The following is a 21459-nucleotide window of genomic DNA, read 5'->3' on the forward strand; positions in this document are numbered from 1 at the left end:
AAAATACTCTTTATTTTAAAGGATTTTTTCTCAAAGCCTGAATATATACTCACCATCATAAATATTATCAGCAAATCTGAAAATTAATATTAATTTACACACTTCTAAAGAAAAATGGATGTGTAAATTAATTCTTAGTTATATTTTATACAGGTTTGGGAGTTACAAATAAACTTCAGTGTAGATATTAAACTTACAGAGGCATTAGAGAATATAAGTATATTTTTCTAGTTTATAATTGCAAACATATGGAGGAGATTATCTATGAAAGGAAGTAAGTCATACCTCAGATGAATAGCTGAATGATTATTTAGTAAAGAATAAACATAAATTCAGGCAGCTAAAATAAATTGGAGAGTAGATAAGGAGGAAAAAATGAATTAAAAAAAATAAAGTAAACAGTGCAAAAGAGTACTTTGTTAAACAGCCCTTGTATTAAATTTCATGATTAGATGCTAGTTGGTTCAAAAGCACATTGGCTCATTACTGAAAACAGTTTTTAAATATTTCAAGCAAATTATGTTGTAACGTAAAAATGCACTGTATTTTAATCAGAATATCATGACTTCTGGTTTGGTAGCAATCTCAACAAAAAATGGGCTATTAATAAACTATAACATTTTTGGTTTCACAAGCTTGACTAAAAATACCATGTGATTTATATTGTTAAAGTGAAACAAATTTCATATGAATGTATGTTTGCTTCCACCCTCACATAAAAGGTTATGTGCTATTGAATTAGTGAAAGACGCAAAATCTATTCAGGCTGCGGTTATTTTTAACCAGCATTTGACATCTTGCTTATGAGATAAATAGAAATTAATTAAGTGGAGATTTGTGGCAAATATGACTATAAGATATATATGTATAGTATCTGAAATACATCTTATGGAAATGTTTGATGATGAACTTCAATAAAAATAAATTACAAAAAAAAATTTAATTTAATTCAAATCTACTGATGCAAGAAAGCTGAAATAAAAACAGAAAATAATGGAAACACTCATCAGGTCAGGCAGCAGCTGTGAATAAATAAACATGGTTAAAACATTTCACGATGATGAATGTAAGATGTTACCTTTAAGTTCCAGAGAAGATGGAGGAAGGGGTTGATAGGATAAAGGGAATATGGATGGGTGGAACAAAGATGAACCTCAGTTCACCTTATTGGTGATATTCTCTTTGGCCTCTCCATCCCATTACCACCATCCATCCTACAACCTAAAACTACCTTGCTATTTCTTTCCCAGATCTGATGAATGGTCTCTAATCTGAAACAACCATTTTTCTTTCCATTGTTATTTTCGACACTGCACTCTGTTATCTGTTATGCAGGTAGGTTGTGAGGAGGTGCAGTAAGAGAGTTTGGCGAGCTTAAAAACTTTAGCGTTTGAATTCCAGGGTGTATATGAGCCATACATTTGTCTAATAGTATCATTTGTCTAAATGATCAGCAACATCATTGTGGCAGTGTTCTAAAGAATGATGCCTCCAAACTGCAGAGTTTATTCAGTCCTCCATGTGTTGTTGGACAGCATAATATATTGTTCATTCAGCAAACTGAGATTCATATAACTAATGTTCGTAATATCATGGATGGATGGGAAATTAACACAAAACAGAATGCAGTGGCTGCTCTCTGGAGGATAGTAGATGGTGGTGGTCATCAGAGGTCACTGCTGGGGCTATGCGTCTTGTTAATAAAAACTAATAACTTAAAGATAGACATACCAAGTTTAGTTTCCAGATTTATGGAAGACATGAAACTTGGAAATTTGTACTGTAAGAAGATGTAGATTGGCAGATTGCACAAACAAGCATGAGATGAAATTTAGTGTGGATAAGGGTGATGGTGTATACTTCAGCAGAGAATAATATGCAGCACAGTTCTGAAGTGTGTTCAGCAAGTGTGGGTATATAGACGTGTAGACCTTTGCCATAGCTCGGTGAGAGCATGGTTGGAAAAACAATTTGGGTCTTAGAATTCATAAGTACAAAACCAGGAAAGTTGTGTAGAACCTGGTTAAGGCAGAAGTTAGGCCACTGCTATAGTATTGTGTCCAGTTATGGTCATCTTACCTTAAAAAGGATATAACAGTCGTGGAGAGAATGCAGAAGAGATTGGTTCTTTTTTTTTGTTATTTATTTTTTTATTGAAGTTCATCATCAAACAAACATTTCCATAAGATGTATTTCAGACATTGTACATATATATCATATAATCATATATGTCACAAATCTCCACATAGTATTTATCTGAGGTATACACTTATAGAAAAGAGTGGGAAGAGAAAACAAGCAAAAGGAAAAAACTATGTACAAGTAGGGAGTGATCTTGTTTTTACAACATATTCATTGATTTGTGAGAATAAAATCAGGCCTACGAGGCATTATGTAGTTAAACTATTTTTCCCAGTATGAATCAAATTGTTCCAGCTTATGATTAACAGATGCTGTTATCTTCTCCATTTTGCAAATGTCCATTGTAATTTCCATCCATGTATTTAAATTCGGGCTCTCCTGTGATGACCATTTCCTAGTAAGAGTCTTTTTACCAGCCACCAACAGTATAATCATTAAATGATTGGTTCTAAGAATGGGGATTTCATACTGGAGAGACTGCCGCTTCTCTTGGAGCAAAGCGGATTGAGAGGAGATCTGATGAAATCTTTAGCTGTTGTAAAGTAGGGTAGCTGTAGCCATTAGCAAGGAGATTGAAGAACTTGGGAGCACAAATTTCAAATCATGTAGAAATTATGAAATTAGAAATTTAAATTATGTAGATTACAAAGGAAGACTCAATAACAATGTGTTATTTTTAAAACAAAGTAATCATTCGCACGAATTGACTGCTTGTAAGGATGCTGGAGTTAGGGCCTTTACATGGGAATAGAATAGACTCACAGAGAGAGAGTATTGTAGGGCTTAGGGAAAAGTTGGAGGAACGGGATTAAGAGCTGGCATAGACAAGAGACTGAATGGCCTATGAGTTCCATGATTCTGTTGTACACATGGCTTCTTTAGCAAGAGGATAAAAAGCTGGCAATAAGATAAATTTGTCTGACAGACTCAAGCAGATAACAGCATTGCAGGAGAAACAAATTTTTACTTGATGATGCATCCATACTGGTTTGTTTGTACTTCAATAAAATTAACAGCAGTATACATTTTCTTCTTTGTTATGATATATGAGCTATGTCAGGCTTTGGTGTGTATTAACAATATTTCATTGAAAATGTGAAAAACCAGCTGCTTCTATGTTATTCTTAATTTATTTTTATAAACCTTTTATAAGTGCCATTAATGATCTGCTAAAGGTCATCTACATTTTAAAGGTAAAGTAAGCTATTTTCACAAGTTAGTAATGACTGATTTAGCTGTGAGGTTGACTCTATTTTGAAAAACAGTCATTAATTTCAGTAATTTAACTGCAGTGTACCAAACCACTGCTGACTCACTGATTTATCAGCCATTTAGGTACATCTTGCCTGGTACTCAATAAAGCTCCGGGGATAACTATCTCTTTCTGTGGATCCTTTGATGGTGGGTTTCTGCTCACTCCCTGCAGCCTTCTTCTGTCTGGCAGAGAGCTCATGGGTGTCACATTTTTCTTCACTAACTCACCTCTCTTATTTTTCTTGATATTATTCCAGTTCAGTTTCTCATTTCACTCTTCCTACTTTCTCTAAACTCACAGAATAGCCATGGGCTCCAGCCATACCTGCCTTTTCATTGGCTACCTGGAATAGTCCATGTTCCAAGCCTTCCCTGGTAGTGTTCCCGAACTCTTTCTGTGTAACATTGGCGACTGCATTGGTGCTGCTTCATCTGCCCATGGTGAGCTCATTAATTTCAACAACTTTGTCTCCAACTTCCACTACACTTAAATTCACTTGGTCCATTTATGACATTTCTCTCCCCTTTCTCAATGTATCCATTTCTGGAAACAACCCATTTACCAATATCATTTATAAACCTACCAATTACCATGGCTATCTTGACTATACCTACTCCTACCCTGTCTGCTGTAAAAACACCTTTCCCTTTTATCAACTCCTTGGTGTCCGCTGCATTTATTCCCAGAAAGAGGCTTTCCAGGACATCAAAGATGTCATCCTTCTTAAAAGAACAGTGTTTCCCTTCCTCCACCATTGATGCTGCCCTCAGCTGCATCTCCTCCATTTCCTGGACATCTGCACTCACCCTATTTTCCCGCTGCCTTAAGGGGGATAGAATTCCTCTTGTCCTCACCTACCACCCCACGAGTCTCCACATCTGACACATCATTCTGTGTAACTGCTGCCATCTTCAATGGGATACTGCCACCAAACATCTTTACCTCAGTGCCACCCCCCATGCTCTCTGCAGGGATTGCTCCCATTGATTCCCTTGTCCATTCATTCCTCCTGGCAAGCAGAAGTGCTACTACACCTGCCCACTCACCTCCATTTAGGGCCCCAAACAGTCCTTCCAGGTAAGGCAGCACTTCACTTATGAATTTGTTGGTTGTCTGCTGTTTCTGGAGCTCCTGATGCGGTCTCCTCTACATTGGTGAGACCCAGCGTAGATTGAGGGACCGCTTTGTCGAGCACCTCAGCTCTATCGGTAAAAAGTGGAATTTCCTAGCGGCCAACCATTTAAATTCCTATCCCTATTCCTGACCCAACATGCCAGTCCATGGCCCCCTCTTCTGCAATGATGAGGCCACTCTCAGGTTGGAAGAGCAATGCCTTGTATTCCGTCTGGGTAGTCTCCAACCTGATGACATGAACATTGATTTCTCCAACTTCTGATATTTTTTTTCTTCCCCTTCCCCTTCCCTCATCTGCACTCTGACCTCTTAGCTCTTCTCCTCACCTGCCTATTGCCTCCCCTATGTGCCTCTCCTCTTCCCTTGCTCCAATGATCCAGTCTCCTATCAGATTCCTTCTCCAGCCCTTTATCGTTAACATTTCATCACCTCTCAGCTTCTTACTCCATCCCCACTCTCCCACCCACCTGGCTTCACCTATCACCTTCTAGCTTGTACTTCTTCCCCTCCCCGCACCTTGTTATTCTGGCTTCTTCCTCCTTCTTTTTCAGTCCTGAAGAAGGGTCTTGGCCAGAAACGTCAATTGCTTATTCATTTCCATAGATGCTGCCTGATTGCCAGCATTTTGTGTGTGTTGCTGTAGGTGTTGCTGAACCATTCTCCAGCTTCTCCCCCTTCTCCTGCATCCAGATGGCAAAGTCATTCAACAGTTACACACCTATGTGCTATTGATGTGTAGTTCCACAAAAAGCATATTTCCTACCTGCACTACCTTTCAATCCTGAGTACACATGGTTTAAGCAGCATTCAGGCACTTTTATTGGAGGTTGGTTATCCAAGTGACAAACCACATCCTGCCAATGCAAATCTCTCTTATGTGCATTGATAAGCAGAAATCAAATAATTTCAAAGAAAGTGTATCACCTACACCTCAGTCCAATCCTTATTCCTGAAGGTACCTGGATTCTGAACTGCTTTTTCACCTTTTCCAAAGGAGGTTTATTCAGTGATTACAGGATCACATTATTTCACATATTGCACCATTTATAAGTCAATAGCTTTATTAGTTTCAAATCACAACACAATCTGGTACACACTCAAGCCCCTGTGGCACCCACTTGTCCACCTATCCCAGAAAGTCCCTAGTGTATCCCTGGAAACTTTGTGCTCCTTCTCCATGGGCACACAGGAACGTACATAACCCTAGAAGAGGGGCAGGCAATCAGCTCAAGCAGAACCTTCAATTGCCACTGCCTGGACCTTTGAATGGCCACCTTAGCAAGGCCCAAGAGCATTCCATCCAACTGATCCAACCCGCCCCCCCCCCCCCCCCCCGCCTCACTGGCCTCCGGCTGACTGAAGATCAGAAGCATGAAGCTGAGAGCTATCTCCTATACCTAATTAAGTGGCCACTGAGTGTATGTTTGTGGGCTTGCACTGTAGCCCATTTGCTTCAAGGTTCAAAGTGTTGTGTATTTAGAGATGCTCTTCTGCACACCACTGTTGTAACATGTGGTTATTTGAGTTTCTGTCACCTCCCTGTCAGCTTGAACCAGTCTGGCCATTCTCCCCTGACCATTACCATTAGCAAGGTATCTTTCCCATAGAATTGGCTGACTAGGTATTTTCATTTATGAACAAGTGTACATAATACACTGACTCCGCTTAGCTCCAGAAATGGCAGGCAGCTAGAGAGCCTGTAAACTGCCTTAGGAGTTTGTTACATGGTACAGCTCCATGCAACACTCATCAACCCAGGACTCCAGTGTAAAGAGGCTTAGGTGTAGACAGTAACCATGAGTGACATTCAACTATTGCAGTGGATTAACTCGCAAATCCAGCATTTTTCACATTTATTAGGATTGGCATTGATTTGCCATCCCTTAAAGATGGCGATGAGTTGCCTCCTTGAACTACTGCATTCTTGGTAAATGCATGCAAATGCTTGTGGGGAAGGAGTTCCATGGTTTAATACCGGGTGTATTAAACAAATGGTGGTGTATTTCCATGTCAGGAGGTTGCGTGGTGTTCTGATGTGACTGAAACCTTTGTTCTTGTTAGTGATGAAGGGTGCAGGTTTGGGAGTAATTGCAGTGGATTTTGTAGATGGCATTCACTGCAATTGACGTAACAGGCAGTAACTAACTACTCACTACAATTATTGTATGCCATGGATGGAGAGAAATTATGTTTTATTTCAAGTGATTATTGAAATGCTAATAAGATTAGACCATAAGATTATAGGACCATAGGGGCAGAATTAGGCAATTTGCCCCATCAAGTCCGCTCCACCATTCAATCGTGGCTGATTCTTTTTTCCCCTCCTCAACCCCATTTTCCAGCCTTTTCCCCGTAATCTTTAATGCTGTGTCCAATCAAGAACCTATCAATCTCTGCCTTAAATATACCCAACGACCTGTCCTTCACGGCTGCATGTAGTAACAATTTCCACTAATTCCACCACCCTCTGGCTAAAGAAATTTCTCTGTATCCTGAGGCTGTACCCTCTTGTCCTAGACTCCTCCATCATGAGAAACATCCTTTCCTCATCTACTCTGTCTAGGCCTTTCAATATTTGAAAGGTTTTCCACTGAGTACAGACCCAGAGCCATCAAATGTTCCTTGTATGATAACTCTATCATTCCCCAGATCATCTGCGTGAACCGCCTCTGAACCCTCACCAAAGCCAGCACATCTTTTCTTAGATGAAGATCCCAAATCTGTTCACAATACTCAAGGTGAGGCCTCACCAGTGCCTTATAAAGCTTCAGCATCACATTCTTGCTGTTGTATACTGGACCTCTTGAAATGAATGCTAACATTGCATTTGCCTTTCTCACGCAGACTCTACCTGCAAATTAACCTTTAGCGTGTTCTGCACAAATACGTGCAAGTCCCTTTGCATCTCAGATTTTTGGATTTTCTCTCCATCTAGAAAATAGTCTGCACATTCATTTCTACTACCAAAGTGTATGACCATGTATTTTCCAACATTGTATTGTATTTGCCACTTTCTTACCCATTCTCCTAATCTGTCTAAATCCTTCTGCATCCTATGTTTCGTCAATACTACCTGCCCTCCACCAATCTTTGTAACATCTGCAAACTGGCAACAAAGCCAAATATTCCGTCATCTAAATCATTGATATACAGCATAAAAAGGAGCGGTCCCAGCACTGACCCTTTGTGGAACACCACTAGTCACCGGCAGCCAACTGGACAAGGATCCTTTTATTCCCACTTGCTGTCCCATACCAATCAGCCAATGCTCTAACCATCTTAGTAACTTTCCTGTAACACCATGGGCTCTTAACTTGGTAAGCAGCCTCATGTGTGGCACCTTGTCAAAAGCCTTTTTAAAGTCCGAATATACAACATCCATTGCATCCCCTTTATCTGTCCTACTCATACTCTCCTCAAAGAATTCCAACAGGTTTGTCAGGCAAGATTTTCCCTTAAAGAAACCATGCTAACTTTGCCCTATCTTGTCCTGTGTCACCAGGTACTCCCTAATCTCATCCTTAACAATTGACTCCAGAATCTTCCCAACCACTGAGGTCAAGCTAACTGGTCTATAATTTCCTTTCTGCTGTCTTCCACCTTTCTTAAAGAGTGGAGTGATATTTGCACTTTTCCAATCCTCTGGCACCATGCCAGAGTCAAACTATTTTTGAAAGTTCCTTTCTAATGCCTCCACAATCTCTAATGCTACTTCTTCAGAACCCTAAGGTACAGTTTATCTGGTCTGGGTGACTTAAGTACCCCTCGGTCTTTCAGCTTGTTGAGCACCTTCTCCTTTGTAATAGTAACTGTACTCACTTCTCTTCCTTCACACACTACAACTGGCACACTGCTCGTGTCTTTCACAGTGAAGGCTGACGCAAAATACTCATTTAGTTCATCTGCCATTGGGCTGTGTGAATTATTAGAGCTCTGCTCATCCAAGCCAGAGAGAATTCCATTATGTTTGTAATTTAGACCTTGATGCTGGGAAGCTGTAGGTTGTCAGGAGGAGTATCACGCATCAGAGGATGCCCAATCTCTGTCTGGTTCTTATAACCGCAGTATGGGGTGGATCAGTTAAGTTTCTGGTCAGTGGTGACACTAGCAGAGTTGTTGACTCTGATGGTAACATCATTGAATACTAAATTTAGTGATTAGGTTCTAATGGTTTTGAGATGCAAATGAATTTGCCACCTATCATCCAATGAATATTGTCTAGGTCTTACTGTACTCATCAGTAAACATCTCCAGTCCTTATGATGGAAGGATGGTCATTGATGAAGTAGCTGAGGTGATTACTCTTCAACAACAAGAAAGGCTTCCCTTGTGTGGGCTGTGACTAACCACCAGAGTGTTCTTCCCTTTATGTCCATTGATATCAGATTTATCAGGGTCCCTAGAACAAGTAGCACCTGAGTGTCAGTGACACTCTCACCTCACTGCTGGAACCTGTAACAAGACTGTAATAAGGCCAAGAGTCCAATGGGCATTTTGCACCTGTGAGCATGCCACATGATAGCACTGTCAACAGCACCTTCCATCTATCATTTTGTTAACAGATTTTAGCTAGGCAATTTTCCACATTGTTCAGGTATACTCCAGTACTGTAATTGTACAGGAATGGTTTGGCTGGAGGTCCAGCTAGTTGCAGTTTACAGCTCTTAAATACCTCAGCTGGTTGTCAGGTGAGTTGGCAGAATATGATTGCAGCTGCTTTAGTCTTTAGTCTCTAGTACTCCCTTGCTGGCCCCTGCCATAAATAGGGATAGGAATGTTCCTGGAACCTTCTCCTCCAGAAATGCCATCATTATTCACAACTCAAAATGTTTAATTTCGATGTATGGGTCGATGTTCTATCTCATGCTACATCTGAGAACTTGGTTGGACAAGTAAGAATGAGTTGGATCTGGAGTTACTTCTCAGTAGTCTGTTAAAGGATGAGAAATTTTAGTACCAACAAGTAGGTTATATAAGATTTAAAAAAAATTTTGTGGTTATCATTATTAATGACTTTTTTCATAATACAACTGCCACGGCTTGAACTCAGGCCTTGGGATTCCTAGTCTAGACTTATGGATTAGTTACCCACGGTATACAAACTCAGCATAGACTGGGAATTGAAGCTAGTCTTCCTGCTTAAACAGCTGCATTGTCAGAGTACTTAGCTGACCTAATCATGAAATATCTATTTTAGTAAGCATTTTACAGTTCTTGTAGATGTCACACTTATGCTGCCACGCTGAAGGCTACACACTTAAATCTACTGTAACATTTTTTTTAAAATGTGTGTTTGCAGGTATCTAACTCGATGGTCGGTCAAATCCATGAAGCCCATTTGGAGGAAGGGCCTTAAGTGGTGTAAGGTACGCATGCCTGTTGGAGACCCAATAATGAAGAATAACATTGTCTATGGGAAGAAACCTTACTATATGAAGCACTGATGTGGATGCTGGCGAATTTAAGCTCCTGGGCATTTTTTTTAAATCCAATATTCAGAAGGGTATTCAGATAAGATTTATTTAGATACAGAGATTTCTTTGCTATAATGTGTACATAATAATAATGTGGATATCATCTATAATTTGACGATGCAGATTAAAGCAAGAGAGGCTCAACTAAACCAAGTGTCATTGATTTTTGTTGTTGTGTGAATTCAATGGACTATCATATCATGAAAGGAAAATCCATGTTCTTCTCGCCCAGGCCCATGTAAAGGTAGCCGAACTGAGTGGTTTCTGGCACGTGGAAGAAAGTGAAGCCAGGCCAGAGGAGGTTTTGGAGAATGACCAGCTTGTTGCCTCTCTCATACTGTAGAGTCCAAAACACTGAAACACAAAAAAAGAGGTTTTCAATCTTCCATTCAAATCAGAACTCAGGCTCCTATACGCCTGCTCAGAAAGTTATTCATTGTCATTGAAGTGCAGGGACAGAAAGTTTAAATGATAGAAATTTGATTGTGTTGAGCAGTCCTGGGATAGAAACACTTTTTGGATAGAGGAACTGTAACAGAACACCTTTTCCAGATAATGATAAATCCCGCTTGTCAGCCTGTGACCCAGACAGTGTTCTTCATATAGGGAAGGGAAGAGGGAGGGGAGCCAGATACAAGTTGTACTTTGAGGTTGCTTGAGATATCATCCAAGCAATATATTGAGTTAGTACTGGGGTGAAAGACTTCACCTACAAGTGAGTCCAAAGGAAGTAGGGTTGTTGTTTGTCTTAGTGCATTGGTTTAAAAAGAGTTTTGATAAGTGTATATAAGGAGAAACAATTCCTGGTGGCAAAAGATTCTTTATTTAAAGTGATTCCAAAAGAATAAAATTCAATATGTTAAGACATTTTATGCAGGAAGCAGTGACCATTAACATAGATCTTTGCAAGCCATTTAATAATATATTTCAAAAGGAAACTGAGTAAATAGCTAGAATAACAGTATTTGCAGGGCTATCAAGAAAAGTAGGGGATTGCACAAACTGTATAGCTCTTTCATAAGTTACATCATAGGTGCAATGGACCTCTGTGGGCAAAGGCCACACATCTATTAATGAAGCAACAAGAAATGAGACAATTAGCAGCCTGTATTTTAAGGGAGGAATGCTGGCTTGGGTACCAACCTGCTTTACAAATAGGCAGGATGGAAGAGAATGCCCTGGTATATGTTTTCATGCAGATCACTAACATTGATGTGCCTAAATGATAGAAAAGGCACTCAAACAGAGGCACCAATTTAGAGATCTGGCATCCTTTACATCTCAGGTCTACAGTTTAACTCAAAAGCCAGAACTTCTACCATGTAAAAATCTTGTGCAATGTGTTTTGATTCCCTTGGGACCTGCCAGCCAAATGGCCTTGATTAAATTGTAGCTCCATTTGTATTTAGCTTAAAGGAAGAATTTAAGACTTGAAACCTTCAGAGTTGCACCTGCCACTTTATCTAATAAAACCTTGGTAATACAAAACTCTTAATTGCGTTGAGAACTCCTCTCCTGTTCAGGAGATGTTCTGAAATAATTCCTACTAAAACAGATATGCTTTTCAAATCCTGTGGCTGAAATTAAAATATATACAGCTTCCATAAAATTATACCTTTGCCATCAGCTTGCATATTAAGAGTTTTATTTTTCTGTGGGAAAGATGGTACACCTGAGTATATCATGCACAGGCTATTTATTGTGCTGCTGTAAAACAGAATATTGATTGAAGGATGATGTACCAGCAGTGGATTTATTTAATCAGCTCAAGGCTTCTTATTTCCAGTCTCAAACATAATGGATTATTGCCATTAGCAGATGGACATGTTGATAATAAGCCTTTTATATGGAAAATGTTCTGCAAAGCACTCCCTTTTGGGAACAACCTGACATTTAGAGCTGAAATAAAAGCACTAGTACAACTTCATTTGCCAGACCCTTTACATTGATAGATATTACTAGTGGGGTAACAAATGGAAGAAGCCACAGATGGCTTTTACTACATGTTAAACATTGGTTCAATTTCCATGCACAGTCTCTTAATATACTGAAGTTCCTGAAAGGTGGACAATGATAGGGGCAGGATGGAGAGGTAAATTTAGGAGTCCTGAAAAAAGAAGACAAAATTAACTTGTACAGAGAATAAAAGGACATCTGTTAGGGTCAGTGTGGTAAGGTTGATATCTCTGGCAATAAGGCCTGGGAGTTTACTTGAACTGCCAGACTAATGGTCAGTGCACCATATATTATGCTGCAATTCTATAGGATCTTAGTGAGATGTACATACTTCTGGGTTGTTTTTCGTGGAATACAACATGCTTCAAATCTTTCCACCTTTGCAAAAGTATCTATGATCAGAGACTATAATTTTAAGGTAAGAATAGGCTATTGAAAGGAGATCTGAGGAAAAATTTTCAATCGTTGAAATCTGGAACATTTTGTCGTAATGTATGATGAAGGCAGAGACTCACAATATTTAAAAAGTAAACATTTAGGTAAGTAGCTGATACACCATGGCATGGAAGCTTATGTGTCAAATGGTGGAAAGTAGAATTAGTTTAAGTTTTTGCTAGAAGACTGGCGAGACAATAGTGGGTCAAAGAACTGTTTCTGTACTCTGACTCGCCATAGAGCGAGTGCAGGGAAATTCACTAGACAGATTTGCTTATGGTAGGATACTGAGCAGACTAAACACGTGCTTTATTCAAGTAACTGAAAGATATAGTACCAAAATTTTCTAAAATATTACATGGGTTGAAAGGCTGATTGCTGGGAAGTTTCCCCTTCAGCCCATCTAGCCTATATTGATCAAATTGTCTGCCTTTGGCCCATATGCCTCTAAACTCTTTCTCTCCATGAACCTATCTAAATAGAGTTGTTGTCATACAACATAGAAACTGACTCTCACTCAACTTGTCCATGCTGACCAAGACATTCATCTGAGCTAGTCCTATTTGTCTCACATCCCGCTAAGCCAAGGGTTCCCAACCTTTTTTATGCCTTGGATCAATACCAATAAGTAAGGGGTGCATGAACCACAGGCCTTAACTATTTCTATCTATGTACCTATCCAAATGTCTAATAAATATTGTTAGTGCACCCACCTCTCCCAGTTACTTTGGCAGCTCCACATACCCATCACACTCTGGAAAAACATACTTTGCAACTGGATCTTCACTCTTCTGACCAACAGGCAACAACACCTCTGCCATGATTTTTCTCAGCACTAGTGCCTCACAAGGCTACATCCTCAGCCCTCTGCTCTACTTCTCAATCACCATACCGTTCTCTCTACTCCCTATGACTGTGTGGCCAGATTCTGCTCTAACACCATCTACAAGTTTGCAAATCACACCACCGTACTGAGTCAAAGCTCAAATGACAATGATTGAAAGGTTCAAGTTCCCAGAGTGAACATCACTAATAGCCTGTCCTGGTCCAACCACATAGATCTGATGATGAGGAAAATGCATCTTTGCCCCTACTTTATCAAGAGGCTAATGAAAGTTGGCACGTCCCCATTGATCCTCACCATTTTTTATAAATGTACCATAGAAAGCATCCTGTCTAGTTTTATCATGACTTGGTGTGGCAACTGCACTGCCTATGACTGCAAGAAACTGCAGAGAGTTGTGAACAGTTCAGCCTGATATGAATACCAGTTTTTAATCCCCTTTCCCTGGGAAACTGACTATGTATGAATCTTCCAATGCCCTTCATGAATTTATACATCCATCATCATGAAGTGTTTCGAGGTTCATCATGAGGCATATCAAGATCCTGCTGCCCCCCTCACTGGACCCCCTGCAGTTTGCGTACTGTCCCAACTGCTCAACAGACTCTTACAACCAGACTATGTAACAGTTTCTTCCCTTCTTCCCCCAAGCTATCAGACTCCTCAATACCCAGAGCCTGTAGACACCTTGCCCTATTGTCCTGTTTATTATTTATTGTAATGCCTGCACTGTTTTGTGCACTTTACGGAGTCCTGTGTAGCTTTCTCTGTGTTGTTTTTTTTTAACGTAGTTCAGTCTAGTTTTTGTACTGTGTCATGTAACACCACAGTCCTGAAAAACGTTGTCTCAGTTTTACTATGTACTGTACCAGCAGATATGGTCAAAATGACAATAAAAGTGACTTGACTTGACATCTTTATTAAGTTACCCTTCAGTGTCCTACACTCCAAAACATAAAGCCCCAGGCTGCCGAAACTCTCCCTACAACTCAGGCCCTTGAATCCTGACAACGTTCATGCACTCCTTCGAATTTTATGATGTTTTTCCTAAAAGAGTGTAACCAAAACTGTGCACAATAATCCAGGTGTGGCCTCACCATGTTGGAAGCAAAGCAGGTTAATTGCACATTGAATGACAGTATTAATGGCAAATTCAGTTGCCCTAGCAGTTTGGTCAATAGTCCTTGACCCTGCCATATTTACATTCTGTGACGACAGCTGAGAAACCACTGCACTGCCCTCCACCAACCCCAGCAAAATGACTGGGGATTATTCTGAATGTTTAGATGGTGCAGCTTTTGGATCCAGGCTCAAACTGCATCCACATGGGAACATGTTTCACTTTTCAATTGCAGAATTGCTTGCAGCTGAATGACTAATTATTGTCAAATTATTTTTGTAAGCTTTTTTTAAGTAGTGAAATTTAGGTAGTTAATGTTGGTTGATATCCAATATTTACTAATGCAAAGGAGCCTGCATTTATTTGGTAAATGTTGTGTTTATCGGGAAAGCAAGGGAGACAGCAGATCAAAGTGTCTTTGAAATATCATCACCACCATTGAGCCACTCTTTGTTTTCCCTGTTGTTTCTTCCATAGTCTCTGAGTGAAATCTTTACTTATGACTGATTTTTACTCATGATTCCACATAATCTAAATTCCACAGCTACATGTCCTCCATGCTGGTGTATGTGAGTTTGTTTTCACTATTTTTTCATTCAACACCATCAGCACTGCTTTCAACATGTATTTATCCAGCATCCATGGGATGGCAGATTTCACAAAACATACATTTGGACCACAATCAATTCACGGGGAGCTCTGATCACCAGCAAAAAGTCTCCTGTTATTCTGCCAACTGGCTAATCCAGTGTTTTTTAATTTTTATTTTGACACCTTAGGTAAATATTTACATAGCCAAGACTTGTGCACAGTACTGTATTTGTCAACATAGAGCGGAGAGAGCAAAGGATGTTGGAATGATGGAGGTAGAGTATCGCAAGGGTTGTGTGGCAGATGACAGTGGATTGCTGGGGTAGGGGTGGCGCGGGTGCAGACAGACCCAGCCCTTAGACAGCAGGCAAGGTCGTTTGATTCCAAACAATTGGATTATTGATCATTATGGAATGTCTCTCTGGTGCTTCCCGCCCCTTCCTCTCGTGATCCCTTCCCCTTTTCACAACCATGATTCTCCTCCCCCTGCCCCCTCCCACTCTCAATCCAGAATCAGGTTTATCATCACTCACACGTCTCATGAAATTTGTTTTTATTTGCAGTAGCAGTGCAGTGCGATATATATTTCTGCAGTTATGTGCAAAAGTCTTAGGCATGTGTATTTAAGACTTTTGCGCAGTATTGTAGGTTTAAAGTGAGAGGAGAAAGAATTAAAAGGGACCAGAGGGGAAAGTTTTAAACATAGGGGGTTGTGGATCTACCTCTACTACTGCCAGAGGAAGTGATAGAGTTGGGTACCATTACACATTCAGAGGACATTTGGATACATTCACAAACAGGAGAGGTTTAGAAAGATGTGGGCCAAATGCAGTTAAATTGGACTAGTTTAATTTAGGAATCTTGGTCAGGATGGACACTTCATACAAAGAGCCTGTTTTCCATGCTGTCAGAGGTTTCACTCCATTAACAATCTTGTTTTTTTTCTCCTTTTATCACAGAAAGAGGAATTTTGGTCTATCCAATCGACACTGGCTCAGAGCAGTGTCCTAAATTCAATTTATCCCACTTATTACATTATAAACTCATCTCTCTCACATGCTTATCATCTCCACTCTAATTCTGTCAAGCTTTTGGCACCTTTATCATAAACTCCATTAATTTTAAGGTATCAGTTTTAGCTTATAGTCATAAAGACTATATTGCAGGGAAATTCCTTACTCAATAGAAGCTCATAGAGTTAACAGTGTACGTACGTGGTAATAATAGGGTGGGAAGGTGGTGTAAAGTCCTGGTGACTGATTTCTGTTTCCTGTTACCTTTGTCAAGGTGCTACATCCCTCTGGACACAGCTGGAAAGGCACTTGCTGCCTCTGGGTTCTGACATGGTTATCCTTTTAGTTATTCTTTCACAGGATGGGGATGTCACTGGCAATTTATTGTCCACTCCCAGAGATAACCACATTGGTTGACCTGAAGTCACATATGAGTCGATGGGCCAGAACTCTGCTACTAGTCAAATAACTTAACCATGTCACCAGTGTGGACATCAAGCATGTCACATTGCGTAGCAGGAGGCCATCCATGCCCAGGAGTGTCCACATGATCACAAACCTTCAAATTACCTGCCAAGCTATGACACACTGTTCATATGCTCCCCTACCCCAGCCCAGCTTTCTCATGCCTCCAACTATATCTTCCAGCCTCGCTAAAATTATTATGTGGGGCATTTGCAACCAGCACATTAATGTAACCATATTACTGATTGGGTATTAGCATATTAATGTCATAAAAATTGTCCTGGTGAAATGGAGAAAAAAATTTCAATACACGATCCTTGGCACAAAAGCAGGATAGTGCAGATATTGCAAATCCAAAGTGAAAACTTGAAAATGTTGGAAATACTCAGCTTGCCAAATGAATTAGTGCAGAGAAACAGCTTCAGGTTAGTTATTTACCAGATGTGGGCAATAGTTAGAAATTAAACAAGTATTTAGACTAAATCGTCTTATAATCGTACAGCACGAAAACAGGGCATTTGGCCAAAATGATCTATGCCAATCTAAGCTAGTCCCATTTGCCCAGGTTGGGCCCATAATCATCTAAGCCTTTCCTATCCATGTACCTGTCCAAGAACTTAAATGTCGTTAATGTATCTGTTTCAACCACTTCCTCTGGCAGATCATTCTACATTCTAACCAACATCTAGGTGAAAAAGTTGCCTCTCAGGTTCCTATTAAATATCTCCCCTCTCATCTTAAACCCATGCCCTCCACTTCTTCATTCCCCTACTCTAGGAGAAAGATTGAGGGTATTCAGCCTGTCTATGCCCCATCTGATTGTATACACCTCTCTAAAATCAACCCCTTTTCACTTATGCTCTGATTAATAAAGTCCTAGCCTGCTCAACCTCTTGGTATAACTCATTTCCTCAAGTGTTGGAACTTCCTCGTGAATCTTATACATTTTCCAGCTTAATGTCATGTTTCCTACAGTAGGATGAACTCAGTATTCTAAATGTGGCCACACCAGTGACATTATTTCAAATGTGGCTTCAGCAATGTGGGAAAACAGGAAAAAAAAGGCAAGAGCTGTCAAAGCAACACACACAAAATGTTGGAGGAATCCAGCAGGTCAGGCAGCATCAATGGAAATGAATAAAGAGTCAACTTTTTGGGTCAAGACCCTTCATCAGGACTGAAATTGAAAGGAAAGATGCTAGAATAAGAAGGTGGAGGGGAAGGGAAGGAGGCTAGCTAGCAAGTGATATGTGAAGCCAAGAGAGTGGGAGAGGTAAAGGTCTAGAGAAGAAGGAATCTGATAGGAGAGTAGACCACAGGAGAAAGGGAAGAAGGAGGGAACCTAGGGGGCAGGTGAGGAGAGGTAAAAGGCTAGAGTGGGGAATAAAAGAATAGGGGATGGGGAGGTAAAGAAGTTTTTACTAGAAAGAGAAACTGATAATTCATGCCATCAGGTTGGAGGCTACCCAAATGGAACATAAGGTGTTCCTCTTCCACCCTGAGGGTGGCCTCATGTTGGCACAAGAGGAGACCATGGACCGGCATGCTAGAACCAGAATGGGAATTGGAATTACAGTGTTTGGCCACCAGGAAGTTCCACTTTTGGTGGACAGAGGAGAAGTGCTCAACAAAGCAGTCCCCAATTTACAATGTGTCTCACCAGTGTAGAGGAGGCCACATTGGGAGCACTGAACCCAGGAGATTTGCAGATGAAGTGTGTCTCACGTAGAAGGATTGTTGGGGGCCATGTATGGAGGTGGGGGGAGGAGGTGAATATGCAGGTGTAGCACTTGGGCCGGGGCCACTTGCAGGAATAAGTGTTTGGAGGGAGATTAGTGGGGAGGGACAAATGGGCAAGGGAATTGTGGAGGCAGCATTCCCTGCGGAAAGTGGATGTGGTGGTGGGTAAAGATATGTTTAGTGGTAGGATGTGTCAAAGATTGGCAGGTAGAAGATATAAACTGAACAGAGGTGTGGGAGTGAAAATTTAGAGTGATAAGCACATTTTAAAGGGAGTTTAAATGGGATACTAGAAATGTGGACTAAAAGTGCTGCAAATACTCAATTAGGTCCATAGAAAAGAAATATTTGTAGGGGTCTGAGCAAAGTGCAGAGACTATTGGGAAACTTTAATTCCACAGACTTGATGGGCTGGTTAGGATCATGAGCTATGATGCTTGTTCTAATGTAATGTTGCCACTGTTCCATCTAGATAATTCTTTTAAAAATGTATCATATAATGTGCCAGCGACTTCACTTTATTAGGAGTTTGCAAAGATTCAGTATGTCATCAAAGGCTCTTTACAAATTTCTATATGTTTAGTGGTGAGCATTCTGACTGGTTGCATCATGCCCTGGTGGTGTGGGGTTCAATACACAGAATCACAAAAGGACTGTAGACTCAACCAGCTCCATTACAAGCACAACACTCCCCACTATCAAAGTAATCTTCAAAAGGCAGTGCCTCATGACCATAGCCCCATCTACAACATGAAATTATTAACTCATTACTACCATCTTCCATCAGGGAGGAAGTGCAGCAGCATGAAGACCCACACTCAGTGATTCAGAAACAGCTCCCTTCCTGCCAGCAGTAGATGTCCTCATCATCCATGAATACTACTTTTTTACACTTTTTTAATTTGTTTTATTTATTGAGATACAGCGAGGGATGGGCCCTTCTGGCCCTTCCATCCGCTCCGCCAAATAATCCCGATTTAACTCTAGCCTAATCACAGGACAAATTGCAATAACCAATGACCCTACAAAACAGCATGCCTTTGGATTGTGGGAGGAAAGTCACACTGTCAAGGGGAGAACATACAAACTCCTTACAGACAGCAGCAGGAATTGAACCCGGGTCGCTAGTGTTGTGTTAACCACTACGTTATTTAGTCATTTATGTATTGTGCAATATACTGCCACAGAGCAAAAACATTCATGTAATTTAAGTTTGATAATAAATTTGATTCTGATACTGAAATTAAATATTTTGGTACACTGCATATTGGTATTACAGGGCTCAAGTTTATCACAGGGTACAGTGGTAGGCACACATATTTTCTGTGAATAATCAGATTTTACTGCTCCCCTTTAAATAATAATTCTTCTTTAGTTATCTTCCACAGTGCCCTGCCCTGAACTTGTTTTTTTTCCCATTAATGAAGGACACGGTTGTTTGCAAGCTGAAATTAATCAAGCGTCCACAGAGTCCTTCAATTTTGGGCTTAGATTTCCCTTGGCATTTCAGCCCAAATTTAATCAAGCCACTTTACTGGAGTGCTTATGCTCTAAACAAACCCTTGTAGAATTAAAAAAAAGTGTCCTGCCAAGAAAAGGTTCCCAGCACTGTTACTAAGTTCTAGTCAGTCATGGCCTTTTAAATCCTGCTCAGAAAGATTATTGTCCTCCATAGTCCAAACATCTGGATAACAAAGCAAAATTTTAGAAAACAGGTAATTATTAATAAATAAAAGCTCATCAATCTAGAGATGTCCTGGAAATCTATTTTGACAGCTAACTGTTTCTTAAGAGCTCATGGAAAGGTTTGATTTTCAATCAACCAATATTTCCTTAGAAGCCTCATAGATTCTACAGCATTACAAGAGAAAAAGAAATCTAAAACCACATTTTTCTGCTCCCTTTCCGTTGAGCACTCGTCAGCTATATAAGTACAGGGAACTAGGAGAGGTGGAAATTCCATTTTCCTCAACAATCACCCAGTTGAGTCATGAACTGTTTTTTAATATGTGTAGGATCACATCTATGGTGAAAATGTGTGAGTAGGATTGAGTGGTGATGGTGTATACCGAAACCTGCAAGAACACTAGTTACATGGGTAGTTCATGTACAGAAGATAAAGAAAAATAGTTGGAAGAAGAGAAATAACCTACAGGAGTGGAACGTTCCTTTGTCGCAAATTCCAAGCCAACAATGGTAGCTTGCCGTGCATTGTCATGCACTTCAGACCCAGGTTATCAGCACAACTGGGGAGTATTGTACTCACTGCCTGTTGGTATCCACTGCAAACCCTGGAGGGCCGCAATCTCATATTTTTTCAAAATTAAGTTTATTGTCAACACAGATATGCCATACAAAGTTAAAAAGTTACTTACAGCAGCAGCAAAACAAGCACATAGCATCATATAAGCAGCATTCACAAGAAAATACAAGCGCAAATTATACCCATCTTTTACGAGAAAGACAACAGCAAAACAAAATAGCAAAGGCCGTAGAGTGGTCATGGTGTTGCTATATTGTAGTGACTAAGGTTGTGCGAGAACTGGTTGAAGGGAAGTTGCTGTTCTTGGACCTGGTGATGTGGGACTTCAGGCTTCTGTACCTTCTGCTTAACAATAGCTACAAGAAGTTGGGGTGACCCGTATGATGGGGATCAACACCTCATGTAGATACTAGCAACGTTGGGGAGGCATGTACCCAACAATACATTGGGCTGAGCCCAATACTTTCTGCAGCTTCGAACATCCCTCTATATTCAAATTGCCATACCAAATCATGGTGCAAACTCTAGGGGTTGAAGTTGACCTAAGAATATTTCTCCTGATACAGTGCATACTAGACGTCGTGTAGGATGTGTGGAAGAATAGGATTACATACTGGACCAGAAATCAAGAGTCCTAGACAAATCCAGTGGTACCAACTGAAACTTATCCTAGCAACCAAGTAGGCAGTTTGTTTAAATAAAAAGGAATAAAGAGACTAACATCAGTTATGATGACTAAGAAAGTATGAGGTTGTCATAAGACCCCATTGATCACTGCTTTCCTTTAAAAAATGAATTCTGCCCCCCTTTCTTGTCAGGCCTTTATTTCACTCCATGTCCACAGATTCCTAACTGCCTTCTGAAGTATCTCAGCTTATAACCGTTGTGCTAAACTGAAGAGTAATGAGAGAAGACCAGTTCTCAGGTCAATTTGGGAATGGTCTTACTAATGAGACCCACTATCCATGAATGAGTACAAAAATTGTGTAAGTTGGAAGTGGAGGATTAAGCCACTTAACTCTCTTCA

General features: G+C 40.3%; 2 protein-coding genes across 5 annotated transcripts in view; one reads left to right on the top strand and one right to left on the bottom strand.

The window, feature by feature from the left end:
• mrps18a (mitochondrial ribosomal protein S18A) overlaps positions 1–9981 on the top strand; it is a 124169-nt gene extending 114188 nt beyond the window's left edge. Inside the window, exon 5 of one of the 2 annotated variants that reach the window (XM_059982750.1) lies at positions 9831–9972. In XM_059982750.1, coding sequence (XP_059838733.1) covers positions 9831–9838 — 8 coding nt within the window. In that variant the 3' untranslated portion in view covers positions 9839–9972. Of the gene's footprint in view, positions 1–9830 lie in introns of both variants that reach the window. The other variant, XM_059982749.1, reaches the window with a different exon arrangement.
• Positions 9982–10037: 56 nt separating this feature from the next.
• The window catches only part of rsph9 (radial spoke head component 9), a 55305-nt gene continuing 43883 nt past the window's right edge, over positions 10038–21459 (bottom strand). For 2 of the 3 annotated variants that reach the window (XM_059982748.1, XM_059982746.1), the window contains one exon: positions 10038–10359. In XM_059982748.1, coding sequence (XP_059838731.1) covers positions 10199–10359 — 161 coding nt within the window. In that variant the 3' untranslated portion in view covers positions 10038–10198. The remainder of the gene's footprint in view (positions 10360–21459) is intronic. The other variant, XR_009514454.1, reaches the window with a different exon arrangement.

This window comes from Hypanus sabinus, chromosome 10, assembly GCF_030144855.1.
Source record: "Hypanus sabinus isolate sHypSab1 chromosome 10, sHypSab1.hap1, whole genome shotgun sequence".
Classification (NCBI taxonomy): domain Eukaryota; kingdom Metazoa; phylum Chordata; class Chondrichthyes; order Myliobatiformes; family Dasyatidae; genus Hypanus; species Hypanus sabinus.